The sequence below is a fragment of the Xenopus laevis genome, chromosome 8L, assembly GCF_017654675.1.
Source record: "Xenopus laevis strain J_2021 chromosome 8L, Xenopus_laevis_v10.1, whole genome shotgun sequence".
NCBI lineage: Eukaryota > Metazoa > Chordata > Amphibia > Anura > Pipidae > Xenopus > Xenopus laevis.
Genome location: NC_054385.1, coordinates 49,126,129 through 49,140,791, shown reverse-complemented (window position 1 = coordinate 49,140,791; position 14,663 = coordinate 49,126,129). Strand labels below are relative to the sequence as shown.

At 38.7% G+C, this 14,663-nt stretch overlaps 1 protein-coding gene across 3 annotated transcripts in view; it reads right to left on the bottom strand.

Annotated features, from left to right (window-relative positions):
• Positions 1–14,663, bottom strand: part of aff2.L (AF4/FMR2 family member 2 L homeolog) — a 352,995-nt gene that overhangs the window by 2,306 nt on the left and 336,026 nt on the right. For all 3 annotated transcript variants that reach the window (XM_041572755.1, XM_041572754.1, XM_041572756.1), the window contains 4 exons: positions 10,952–11,023; positions 10,505–10,598; positions 8,180–8,229; positions 1,502–1,716 (listed from right to left, as the gene is read on the bottom strand). In XM_041572755.1, the coding sequence (XP_041428689.1) occupies positions 1,502–1,716; positions 8,180–8,229; positions 10,505–10,598; positions 10,952–11,023 (431 nt within the window). The remainder of the gene's footprint in view (positions 1–1,501; positions 1,717–8,179; positions 8,230–10,504; positions 10,599–10,951; positions 11,024–14,663) is intronic.

The following is a 14,663-nucleotide window of genomic DNA, read 5'->3' as shown; positions in this document are numbered from 1 at the left end:
GCCAAATGTACACCTGAAAGGCAATAGTCAAGGCATATGGTATCTGGTAACAGTTTGGTCTCATGTCTTAAGGTACAGTAATTACTGAAGATTGTTTTACATTAATAGGAAATATTTCTTTGTTCAACAGGCTCAGCCAGGTCAAGAACGGTGAGTGATCTATGCCTCAACAAATGCATTTTCACTTGGTTTCTTTCTGTATGTCAGCAAAAGGCAATTGCCCTGCTCACACAAGAACATTTCACAACAAATTAGAAAACAGTGTCCAATATAAATACATAATTATCTTTAGTTAGACACCTATTGTGATCTGTCATGGAGTCATTAACAACATCAATCAATCATTGCAGTTCTGATACAATAAAACCAGAGAAGTCTGTAATTATATAGTACACACTCTTAAATTCCTGTCTTTTACAGTGTAGAGACCCTGAGGGTTATACATTTCCATGGGCAGTTCCCACTGTAGCTGGATGCCTAAAAGTGGTCCTTAGTAAGCCTTGAGTGAAAGGCCCTGTTTCCAAAATCTGGTTTATTGGTTGCCCAGTAGGTGGCAGTATTTAAAAGATAAAAGGGAGAGCACACATGTACTCATGGCTCTTTTCCTGGCAGGGAGGTGGGTCAGTTCTATTTAGTGATAACAGTTTGTGTTATAGTTGGTCTCGAAGCGAAAGATAGTGGCAGATTATTTCATGAGCAGTTTTTTTGCTCCAACAAGGAGAGTAGTTGGGGTTTTCCCTCTTCCTGTCATCAAGCCACCAGACACGAGGGACCAGGGACATGAAAGGGTGATCTCAGGAGCAGGGAAAGTGACAAGGAGCAAGATTATGTTCAATAAACAAGTTCCTTGTTGAAGAAACAGCATGACTGCAAGTTATTCCAACCTGGTTGGTTTGTGTACTAGGAGACAAGCCAGTATCCATCTGCGGGTCAGGTGCTTAAAGGGCCATTACTCACTGCTTGGCGTTTCCCATAGCCTACAACAGGATAACTGATTTGGATGAACATTAATACAAATTGTTATAAGAGGACATCATAATTTCAGTGGACTTGGAGAGAAGATATGGATAAAGAAGTCAGATGTTTGTCGACTTGTATTCTATCAAAACATCCATTACAGTAATAGAAACAGAATAATCCTAGCCACTACCTACAGATTCACTAACTAATGGTAATTAATGTTCACATAGGCCATACCCTGCGAATTTATCAAATTATTAATGCCCTAAGCTGTTAAGAAATAGGAGGGGATACCCAGTGATATATTTATGCTCTAGAGTAATAGCATAATATTGCCCAGTTTATGTGCCTTCCATGTATCATTTGGGCCAATTCAGAGGCCTGGGTCCCCCATCTCACTGTAAATTATGCTTTTCAATGGGATGACACAACCTTATAATGCATGAATTCAAGATTCATTGCAAATAACACAGGTCTATGCCAAGGATGTGCTGATTTTCGTAAATGTCCACACTAGTAATATCACTTCCAGTTACTATACCTTTGTTTTCCTTTGTAAGTTTGTCGGCCATGTCCCAGTGTTCGTAACTCCGTAAGACATTGTTAGTGATGTTAACATGGCTGGCTGCCATGTGATGAATCCTCTGGGGGATGGATACGGTGCCTGTGGATGAGGAAGCTCCTGTCCCAGTACTATTTCCAACACTACTCACAGGAGACGGGCTAAGTGACACTGGAGATGGTGTTTCAGTATTTCTAAAAGAAAAGAAAAATCCATTTGCTATTGTTTGGGAAATACAGTAGCAGGTGTACCATGAGTTACTGTAAAGTCTTCTTACAAAGAAATGTGTGTATTCCCAGGACCTATGTCCTTAAATATCCATATTTCATATACAGGTATGGCATCCATTATCCTGAAACCCGCTATCCGGAAAGCTTTGAATACAGAGAGGCCATCTCCCTGTAGACTCCATTATAATCAAGTAATCCAAATGTTTTAAATGGTTTCCTTTTTCTTTGTAAGAATAAAACAGTACCTTGTACTTCATCCAGGCTAAGATATAATTAATCCTTATTGGAGGCAAAACCAGCCTATTGGGGTTATTGTTATACATTAAGACCTTAGTCAGAATGCCAGATTTGTTTCTTGCATTTTCAACTGGTCAAAGAGAATGGGTGGGGTTATTTTCAAATCACCTTGTGTGCCATTACTATCATGCAGGACCACTATCAGAAATCGCAGGGCCCTATACAACAAACTTTCCTGGGCCCCCTGGGCTGCACCCACCGCAGGCCCCACCTACAGGTCCGCCCTCCCCACCCACAGGTCCGCCCCCCCCACCCACAGGTCCGCCCCCCACCACACAGTAAAAAAACAAAAAAAATATTGGTGGCTAGGGTTCCCACATGTTAATAAAAAAAAGAAGATATTGGTGGTCAGGGCCCCCCATAAAAAAACATTTGTGGCCAGGGCCCCCCAATTAAAAAATATAAGTGGCTAGGACCCCACATGAGAAAAAAAAATTGGTGGCAAAAATTGGTGGCCAGGGCCCCACATTATGAGAAAATTGAGAAAATTGGAGGCCAGGGCCCCTTAAATGTCCATGCCTTCTCGAAGTTCTCAGAGCCCCCTACAACTCTCCCCCCTGTCCCCCCGATGGCTTCCCTGCTATCATGGGTAAGGATATTGCATAAGTAAAGAACAAGGCTCTTGCTTAGCACACACAGTGGCGTAACTACCAGGGGTTCAAACGGTGCAACTGCACCATGGCCCGCCTCCAATGGGGCCCGACTCTGTGTATGTACAGTAGGGGGAAGTAAGCAGCCGAAAGAAGTTTTAAGCACAATTTGTGCATACCGGATCAGTCATTGGGCGGATAAAAACTAGCAGGCCAGGATCACATTTCCAGCAGGTAATCTTGAAAAAAAAATCCTCAAACCTGCAGCCTGTCTGTGTTTTCTCTAAGCAACACGAAGCTCTCCCATGGGGAGGCAGTGTAGCATCAGCAAGAAGCTGATTGGACAGTGCCACCATCACTCAATCAGTGTAGAGAGGAGGGAGCACCAGGAGCAAAGAGGAGGGAGGAGAGAGGAGGCGGCAACTCCAGGCAGCTGCAGACGATCATGTCAGTGAAGTTCAGAAGTTGTGAGAAGTGAGTGTCAGTGCTACAGCAGCATATTTGTATCTTGATGTACTTAAATATTGCCTATGATAAAAATGCAGTGATGTTTCAACATAATGTTTAGTATTTTTTAGTAAATATATGTGTGTGTGTGTTTGTTGAACTGATTCAGCCTGGCCCATTTGATTTCTGTCTGTTTTATACCAACCTCATGTTCTAAGAAAGGAGCAGAGGAGCTGCCCTGGGGAAATGTGGGGCATGAGCTGTGGGTCTGTGCAGGTGCGCTCCGCCAATGAGGCGAGCTGAGGCGCTCGCCTCAGGCGGCAGCGCCAGATGAGTTTCCAGGGGCGGCAAAAAGCCGCTCCTGTCACTTTAAAGAGCCGAATTTCCGGTTTTGAAACCGGAAATTCGGCTTTACTAGTGCGAGAGAGCGCAGTTGCGCTCTCCGCACTAGTGTTTCTGCGAGGGGAGGGGCGGCATTTAAGGAGCCGCCTCAGGCGGCATCTTCATTAGAATCGGCGCTGGGTCTGTGTGATCCTGCTGTGTTTCTGGGTGCACAACAGCACATCTGATTCACTTACTGTATGTGTTATGTATCTGTGTGACTGCCAAACAATAGCTGTGTATATCAGGCCTGGGCTGGCAATCTGTGGGTAGTGTAAGATGCCATAGACACTCACTAGTTATTGGGCCCCTGTAGGGTTGTTTGGTCCTCTATGTATTTGAAATGCCAGGGTCTATTTTGACACCTAGTCCAGACCGGTTGTATATTTTCACTGTATGACTGCGTGTATGTGTGCAACTGCCTAAAAAAGCCTAAGTACACAAAATACACTACATCTCCAGGCTTTCATTACTGTTTAACATAAGCTATACATAGTGTTTGTTCAGTTAATATTATTGTGCTATTTGTAAATGTATTCTTTTTTTTACACTTTTACATATAATTTATTATGCATCTTATTGGCACTACTTTTTTACTGTATTCTGAGACAATACAGTTGCTATGGGTTACTGCCCAGGAGCAAATTTACCATTGTTCATACATGACCCTGTGTTTATTCTACTCTTTTTGTGAATTCTAGTGCTATTTGACAATGAAACAAGCAGTGCAAGATGTACCATAACCAGGAATTGGTTCGGGAATCAGCCAGGATTCTGCCTTTTTCAGCAGGATTCAGTCAAATCTTTGTGCCTGGCCGAACCAAATCCGAACCCTAATTTGCATATGTACATTTTTACAGAGTTATAAAAATGTAATTTTAGTTATACGGATATGGGATACGTTATCCGGAAACCTGTTATCCAGAAAGCTCCAAACTACGGAAAGGCCCTCTCTCATAGACTCCATTTTGTCCAAATAATCCAAATTTTTCCTTTTTCTCTGTAATAATAAAACATTAGCTTGTACTTGATCCCAACTAAGATATAATTAATTCTTATTGGAAGCAAAACCAGGCTATTGGGTTTGTTTCATGTTTACATAATTTTCTAGTAGACTTAAGGCAAATTACAGAAAGATCCATTATCCGGAAAGCCCCAGGTCCCGAGCATTCTGGATAACAGGTCCAGTACCTGTACAGTTCTTTACCCTAACAAAGTGTACCAGTTTATGTAATTGCATTTTTAATTTCAGTCCTATGACATTAGGTCATTAGGTATGACGTTGCTACCTGCTTATGACACGCATGCAGTGGGGGGGGCCTAGTTTCAAATTTCCGCACCAGGGCCCCTAGGTGTCTAGTTACGCCACTGAGCACACATAAAACAATGTGGAGGTTTGCTGTACTTACTGTAAATATTGTGATAGATCTGATATTTGAAAAACAATTATTTATTTGCCATGCTTTACTGTATATACCCAGCATAGTTTTTGACTGCTTCCCAACTAGATAAGTGCATAATAATGCCTGCATAAAAAACACTGTGACATTCTCAGCCACAAGTCTCTTTTCAGTTGGTATTGTGTTCTATAGCCGATGAATGGTATGATTTATACATAAAAGGATTTTTCCCATTTCATTATTTAACTTGGTTCCTAAAGGTGAAATAAAAAAAAATCTATTTTGCCTGTTCTTTATTGAAAGAAAGAGATAGAAAGACCTCAGTATCTATAGTTATTATACATTTCTACCTATTGGTAGTCAGAACACTGTCAACAGACAGCAAAGCTATTATTTAAGCATTTTGGGGAGCCCACAATGGCAATTTCTAACAAATACAGTGCCTGTGATAGGTAAAGTACAATTCATAAAAGCCCCCCGTGGAGTGTTATTATCTGCAGAATGCAAGGAAGAATTACATTAGTTTCTATACAATTTATTCACAAGTGGTATGGGAAATTGTTTGTAATTACAGATGGATCTTTGCATTCTTTTTTTTTTACAGCAGATATTTGGTGCTGAACTAATGTTGACAAGGCAATTAGCAATCACCTCACGCACAGAAACATCTGAATATTAGCTGGTGATCACTTCTACACAAAGACTTCTGGGTTCAACTTTCAAAGTGCCTCTAAATTATTCTTGATAATATTCTTCCCTCAAGGTAACATGCATTGTGGATTTCACGTTCTGAATCTATATAGTCTCTGTTACATGATTTAAACTACAAGCAAAGCAATACTAATATTGTAATGTATGAGAAATAAACCCTACTCAAGGCTAAAGGGAAATGTTGGATGTTTGCAGTGGGCTAAGCACCTGTCTCTAAACCTAAGATACATAAGTTGCATATATAGCAAGTACCTCTTGTCCTGACTCCCACTCATTCTCCCCAGCCCCCTTTCCACCCGACAGCAGCAACAACAACCTCCCAGTCAGCACCCCAACCTTCAACTCACCCCATTCCAAAATTTCAACTTTAGAGCAAGACCGGGCAAATAAGAGCAGAGAGGCTATACAGGTATGGGACCTGTTATCCAGAATGTTCAGGACCAAGGGTTTTCCGGAGAAGCAATCATTCCATAATTTGGATCTCCATTCCTTGTCTATTTAAAAATAATTTAAAAATTAAATAAACCCAATAGGATTGTTTTGCCTCCAGTAAGGATGATGTGTATCTTAGTTGAGATCAACTAAGATAAAATTTGAGTTATTCAGTTATAATGGAGTCTATGGGAGACCACCTTTCCATAATTTTGAGCTGTAACAGCTTTCTGGATAACGGATCCCATACATATACAGTATTTTTTTGTTGTTGTACCCGATCCCACTGCTACCTAGACAGCTTCTTATTCGTCCTACCCCTAGTTACCTCCATATAATGGACTGTAGTTAGTTTGTTACATAGTAATATAGAAAAGTAGTTAGTAAAAGAGGCACATTCATTGAGTTCAACTGCTAGATGATCCAGAGGAATGATGTAGTTGCACTATTAGGAGGTTATTTATTATGCTCTGAATATCCGAAATTCTAATAATTCGTAGTTTTCAGGCTAAAAAAGAAAAACCTACAAATTTTGGAATTTATTAAAGCCTGATGGTCTTAAAAGGCCGACTCCAAAAATTCGGCATTTCAAAGTCATTGGGGAAGGTCCCAGTGTCTGCGCTGCTGTCCGTACTGATATCCAATAATTTCGGGGATTTTGGACCAAAAAGTCAGAAAACTCATAGTATTTGCGGAAAAGTGCGGAAAATTCGTACTTCTCGGGCAAAGCTCCAAAGTTATCAGATTTTTGCCTGACCCAATTTTTTAGTAGATAAGGTCCAATTGGGTAGTTGGAGTTGATCGGATTTTTATGTCAGAAATTCGGACCTTTATAAATAATCCCCTTAACATCTGGATGGGACGTGGAAGGAAAAGTCAAACGTAAAGGTATAGTTGCGTATGGGCAAACCTTTGTTTAAGTTTTACTAATATATGTATTGTTGTGGATGTTGTTTTGTTAAGTACTGTATATTTTGCAGGATTGTCCGGTCTAAACTAAGATAATTTGAAAGACACATAAGAAACTCAGCAGGGGTCACAAACACCCATTGAAATGTGGATATGAATTGTAAGCAGCCTATCTTATGGCTCTCGAGGAATAAGAAGACTACCCGCTGGGCCACCCTGGGCAGGTATGTACTGCAGTCCTTAGTCAACTAAGGACTGCAGCAAATGCCCAAAGAAATGTAAAAGTGAGAGCATCATTCCACTTGGTGGCAGGGCTCACTGCCCAGATGACCAAAGGGTTAATAATTGAAGGCATCTTGGGGGAAGGGTCCTGCCAACAAGTAGAATAGGGCCCCAATGAAAAATGACCTGCAATGAACCTGATCCATCACAGCCACACCCATTATATGGGGCCCTGTGAATCCTGATGGCAGCCCTGTTTACTGTGCACATTTTTATCCTTCAAGATAACAGGGAAAAGAATACAACTTATTTTTTGCAAGAAAAATGGCACCTATCACTGTATTCAATGTTTATAACAATATTATTCCATATGAATTGGCGAATACAATTGTAATTATTTGATTAAAACACCCTTCGAAATCTATTGTTATAATTGTTGGTCCCATAGCACACACACATATAAAATATATGCACCCATAATATACACCATTATACAAGAATAAAAATGCTAGCCTTGCAGATCTTTACTTGCCATCTTACTGTTATTACTTTTTTTATCATTTTGTACAGTATTTTCAGGTATGGCTAAATTAACATTAAAATAGAGATTGATCCCATGGATAATTGGCTGATTAATTATCTTCACATTTCCACCGCTGACAGAACTTGCGTTTTATTAAACAGCAGTAGTCATATATCAATGAATTATTCATTGGTCTTTCATTACGGAACCAATCACTATAAAATCACTGCTATGGAGGTTACCTTTACTTTGACTTTCTGAAATGACTCAGTGCTTGCTATCTAATTAACAATACTTTTATGACTATAATTTAGTTTAAGGACCAAATTGTTGAAGAATTCTGAGGCAACCTGCATTAACTTTTCAGCCATTTGTTCAGCAGATTTTTCACTTTGACTTCTGATGTATTCCACTGTAGCCTGAAAACTGACCTTCATACTCTTGCTGTCAGTGCAGGATTTTACTTGGTAATCATTCAGTTTTATGAAGGATCACTTAAAATTATACATACTTACTTTCCATTGCCTCCCCATGGAGAGGGTGCTTGTGAAGATTTCGAGGAGTTCTGCATTAAAAAGAAAAAGTTCACTTAAGGTCTCTCCTGGTCTTTAGCACACAAAATCAAACAAAGGTGCTTTCAAGAGAACAGAGTATCTTGTTACAGTGTGTTATATAAATGGTGAATTAATGATCAAATATATTCTAGATGACTTTTAAATCATATGGCAAAGAGTTATTACAATGAATGTGACATTCAAATAACTAAATTACATTGTGGATCTGTTAGTCTGATACAGGGGTGTGGGTAACACATACATTTTTTTAAAGTCAGACTCCTCATTTACTAAGTACCACTGATACGAGTATGAACATTGCCTTCTTCCAGAGGGATGTATGGCCCCTTATTGGGACCATAGTGCCACTATGACTACTGTGGGAAATAATCCATCATAATAATGGGCAAAATTAACGATAAAGACACTAAACCAAAAGTGAATGGAATATTTTATCAGGGACAAACAATATAACAGTTATTATTTTTATATTTAAAAACAAGCATGCAGCTAAAGAAATGTAGATTATAAAAATGTACTGCAAACAAAATCAGAGGATTAGAGTAAAACAACATGAATATTGATTCCAAATGCACAAAATTCAAGGGGTTTGGTCATAGTCTAAATACATTCTCTTAGCTCTATTTGAACTGGGACTTACTATCTGAAAATGAAATTGCAACTAGCATATGGCTGTCCCTAACTTTTACATATTTGTAAACAAAATGGTTTTAAATTGGTTTTAAATTGCTTCCCTACCTTAGGCTTATGGCAAGCAGGGAGAATCCCAGAGTTTTGCCATGCTCATGATTTCCAGTTGATGCGCGGCAAAACACAGGGGATCACCCCCACTCTTGACTGTAATAGTAATCACCTGGACCATGCCATGCACTTGTGAGTCAGGTAATTATCACTTTTAAATGCCCACTGCCATGTTTCTGAGTGATACTCGCAAGGCAGAATTCAGATGAATTCAATAATGGGGCAAGTGTTTCCATCTGCCTGCAGGACTTTTCTTTTAGTTTTATTTTTCCATTCATAGTTGCATGGCTCTGCACTCTTTTTAGCTAATTATTGTCCTCCTTAAGGACTGGAGCCCAAAAGTGCACTGCATACTCATGGTGATGTCTGGCAAAATGATGCTTTCATCCCTTGAGTAATGCCTTTTTTTTATACAAGATAGTATCTTATTTGCTTTAGAAGTCATTGACTAACACTGACTGGAGTTGCACAAAATATCTTCAAATCCTTCTCAATTATGGAGGCCCCCTATATACTACCATTTAATGTTTAACTAAAATTTATGTTATTGCTACCAAAGCGCATAACCTTGCATCTTTCAACATTAAACCTCATTTGCCAGTTTGCTGCCCGGTTCTCCAATGTAGTTAAATAATTTTGCAAAGTGGCAACATCCTGCAGGGAATTATAGTTTTACACAATTTGGCATTATCACCAAAAACAGGGACATTACGTACAATGTCAATCTCAAGATCAGTCATGTCATTAATAAACAAATTAAAAACCATAGAAGAGTTGACTAAGAACAGATTAAAAGATAGAATTAAAAACGAATGTACCATATGTCGATTGCGGAAGAATCAAAAGGCAACTATATAACAGTAAAGGAGGTAAAAAGAATTACATATCAGATATAAAGAGGTAGATGAAATACAGAAAAACATGAAGGTGAGGAGAGGACACACACTGGAAAGAAAGACAAAACAAAAGAAATACAGGGGATAAGGAAAAGAAAAAACAGGAGACAAAAATGGAATAGAAAGTTGAGGGTGACCAGACCACTAATTCTTCTGAAAGCTAATTGATAACTACCGTATATACTCGAGTATAAGCCGAGTTTTTCAGCCCCCAAAATAAGCTGAAAAACTGTACCTCGCCTTATACTCGGGTCAAGCGCAAAAATGGTCGTCCAAGAATAGTCTCCAAGAATATTCGCCGGCGTCCAAGAATGGTCGCCGGCATCCAAAAACGAGATGCTGGCACCTCCAATGGGAGCAGAAACCCTCAATTTTTTGATTGAAACTTACCAGAAGCTGCTGTATTTCTCACCCTAGGCTTATACTCGAGTCAATAAGCTTTCCCAGTTTTTGTAGGTAAAATTAGGTACCTCGGCTTATACTCGGGACGGTTTATACGGTAAGTCAATGTTTTTAGGTAATCCCCATTTATGTTTTTCTCATCATAATAATAAAGTTAAAACACACAGATGTGGCCCTGCTTAGCACTGCTGTAGGTAACTGTACAGTAAAGTACATTCTGAATCACCTTAAAATATTCCATCAGCGATCTGGAGTACTTCATAGCATGGTCCTTCTTTAGCTTAAACATCCTCAAGTAGAGTAATGACAAGCATCGGTAGCTGTAGTAATTAGCAGAAGGATTACATTAATTTCAGATTTAAGCGAAACAGTCAGGCAACAACACATACAAATTATATGAAAACATATATTTTCATTATTATCTTCAAAGGAAAAAATTGAAACCCACAAATAAATGTAATAAGAATGAAAAGGCATTAAAATGCCATCTTGATAACAATATAAATGGGAAGAATAAATGTTTAGTCAGCTGCTAAAAGAGGCCATTAGTTATCCTTTAATAGTTTAATGGAAAACAAGAATAATGATCTTGTGTAAGCTGCTTAAGTACTGCTGTAGTTTTAAAGTCTTTTAGTGGATTTTAGCTGCTTTGACATTGTCTCTGTGGACTCACCATAAAACCGCTAACTTCTTTTCTCCTTCAGTGGCAGCTGAGCCTGTGAAATTCTTCAGTCTCATAGCATACCTTTTAAAACAGAAAAGAAAAACATTTTGGGTAAAGAAAAAAAGACAAATTCTACCATCCCAAAATGTGTAAGTTTTCTTGAATATTCTTGAAACTGTTTTGGCCACCTACTTTAGAGATCTGAAGGGTAAAGAGTGTTTAGATCTCCAAAAATACTAATTGATCTAATCTACCTTATCTCAATTACTTTACTAATGAATCTAATTAAGGTTACAAAATCTGGTTTGGATAGAAGTTTGGACAGTTTTCTTTGCTATAAACTTTGCTAGGATTCATTTGGGAGAGAAAAAAAGTAGATCATAAACTTCCATAAGCGAGTACAACATTTAATTAAACATTTTTTAAACTGTTCTACATTACTAAACATAACATTATTTAAAGGAGCATTTCCAAACTTTCGTTCTGATGAGAGTGAATAAGATGTTGTCATGATTTTTATGGTTTAATTTCTAATTGACCCTGTTTATTTGGAAATAATTCACTCTACCATTTAAAATTTTATTCTTGAACCAGCAAATGTATTTTTAGCTGTAATATTGATGTGGAGGCAGCCATCTCAGTGCTTTGTGCCCGATTCTGAGTAGTGATGGGCGAATTTGCACCGTTTTGCTTCCCGGTGAAAAATTTGCGAAACGGCGCAGGCATCTCGTTTTTGACGCTGGCGAATTTTTGCCGCGAATTTTCGCCACGAATTCGCACCTGGCGAATAAATTCGCCCATCACTAATTCTGAGCTTTGAGAACTTCAGAATGGAACTCCAGCACTTCAGAATGGAACTGCTTTGAGACAGCTATTGTTTCTCCCATTCCCATTGTATTATACCACAACGCTAGGTCGTGTTTGCATCCCAATCCCAGAATAGCACCCAAGCAGGAAAAAGCAGGGGTTTTCCTGCTTTGGTGCTATTCACGTGTCTACCACTAGGCACTTTTGGCTATGCAAACAAATCCTTTAGCAGAGGTGTCAAATAGCTGCTATCTGGTTAGCTACCCATTGTTCTGTTGATAGGCTGCTGATGGACTGCTGGGAGGGAAGGGAGGGTGGTGATATCACTCCAAATTGCAGTGTAGCAATAAAGAGTGACTGAAGTTTCTCAGAGCACAAGTCACATGACCTTAGGGCACCTGGGAAACTGACAATATGTCTAATCTCATGCCAAATTTCAAAATTAAATATCGAAAAATCTGTTTGCTCTTGGATTGGATTTCAATGCAGAATTCTGCTAGAACAGCACTATTAACTGATGCATTTTGAAAAAGAAAACATGTTTTCCAGCGACAGTATCCCTTTATGCTTTCTGATTTGTTTAGAGTACTGTAGTGCTGCAGTAGTCATAAGACATCCTCTAGGGATTGTTGTGGAGGTGTAGCTCCCCATAAACAGCAATTAGATTTTGATCACTAGTTTTTAGTCTACTACCAGCAAGAAACTTCATGCAAATGTCAAATTTGTTGCTATGTACAATTCACGTATGCCATTTAGCGCAGCTCTTAGTGAATCAGCCCCTCTATACCGAATGACTCAGTTCTAATGCCCAGCACTTCTAGAATTTATAGTTTAAACAGCCTGGAGGCCCACATCTTGACTGTTCCTAAAAGATGCTGCTCATTTCAATATATATCTTCAATAAGAAATGTGCCTTCAATAGGAGCTCCATTTATTAGTATGTGTGAAAGCTGCCATGTCACTTTTTCTTGCCTTTGGCCTCTCCAAAGAAATGTTCACTATGGCCACACAATGACCAAAACATACAAAAGTGAAGTGCAATATAAGTAGTATTATGTCTAACTGCATTACCTGGTTTCTGCATCTCTACTTTACAGAATGTCTAATATATATAAGTCACGTACACCACTCACTAAGGTATATTTAGCAACAGCTTGCTATTGCTGCAATGGTACTTAGCATATTGGAGGTAGAAAGAACTGGAAATGTCCCTTAACATTTTTGAATGATGTATAATGACTGTTATTTGTTTCACAACTGCTGAACTTAGCATAATACATGTTATGTTAATGTCTACCATCTAACTTGCTTCCTATTTATATTCCCATTTTGGGATATTGCCCCTGTAATCCATTTATCTGACCATATGCTCTATTGTAGCATTAAATGCATATGCCTGAGTAAGTATTCTTTTTTACATGTACTGTGCATTGTGAAAATCTATTTCTCAACTCTTCTGAGTCTTAACATAATTTCACAGGTACTTGAGTTAGAATAATTAATAGGGCTCACAGTTGCTTATAAAGGGATTTCCATGTCAACCAACCCAGATTAAAAAGTAAATTTATGCATAGAAACACAAGCATTTGTTTATTAACAGGAGGGAGAAAGGCAAAGTTGAATAAACTGGCATAAAGCAGCAAGTTGTTTGGCCACAATAAACTAGACCCCAGAAGATGGGGTACAAAAAGTTCCTAGCTTCCTTATAAATGGCAAATTATTTTAGTAAGGGTAGGCACAATAGGGACAGTGCTCTTCTGTTCTCTTTTAGATAATAATTACATATCTGCAAAATAAAATACATTCAATATAGTGGATTGGATAAAAAACATACAAAGTGATGCAGAGGGAAATACGACTTTTAAATTGGAATATCAGTTGTGTAAAAAAAAGGTGTCTAATAAAAAGTAATCAAAAATAACAGTGACGGAATGTAAAGGTAATGGCTAATTGTAAAATAAATGTAAATAATGGCTAATTGATTAAGAATTGCCACTGCCTATCAAGCACAAAAGCAGATAGGGATGCTTACAGGAATTTCATAGCACATCTAAAATTGTAGACAAATAATCACTTGCCATTGATGTAATAGTCAGATACTAGTTTAAGTACTATGTATATGTAAGAATAAGTGATTTTGGAGTAAAACACTTGCCACTGAAAAGGATTCATATAATGTCTAATTTGTACACCTGTATGTCTTCCAGCTAGTTTCCTCATGACAAGCACTGTAATGTATATTCCCTTTTACAAAGCCAGTCTTTGTCACTAACAATCTAATGTTACCATTTAGCAGATACTGCAGGCATCCTAAACACACTAACATTGTTTACTGTATCTAACAACAAAATCTACTTTACACCCTCTCCCTTATAGTCATAAAAGATCTCAACACCATCACAAAGCCCTTTTGTTCTGCATCCTTAGTGTGACCTGCAAATTGGGAGGTCCACCTAAATGTTCTTAGATTGTAATGTTTCTCTCCACGCATTCTGAAAGGGTATAATTTAATTATATACACAGAAAACGGTAGCACCCTCCACTGGATTGAAATGAAAAACAGAAAAGTGGTGTGCAGGGTCAAATGGGTATATAGATAGCATAAAGAAAAAGAAAAAAGTTTGACCCATATATTTGCATCCCTGCCTTTGACAAAGCTTGCGTATAGCGAACAGAACACGCGTCAGGCACTGATACTTTTAATTTATTAGGCAGGGTGGAAGGGTGGATGCGGGTGACCTTGCACTGTGTGGGTAGAATTCGGCAGACACTGTTTGTAGGCAGGACTTTCATCAAACTGGTAATGGCATCTGAGATGTCCATACTAGCTTGGGGAGTGGTGCGGGTGGAATAGAGGGCCGGCTCTCAGATACTCACGTGTTACTCGCACACCAACAGGGTGCAGTGCGAGTGC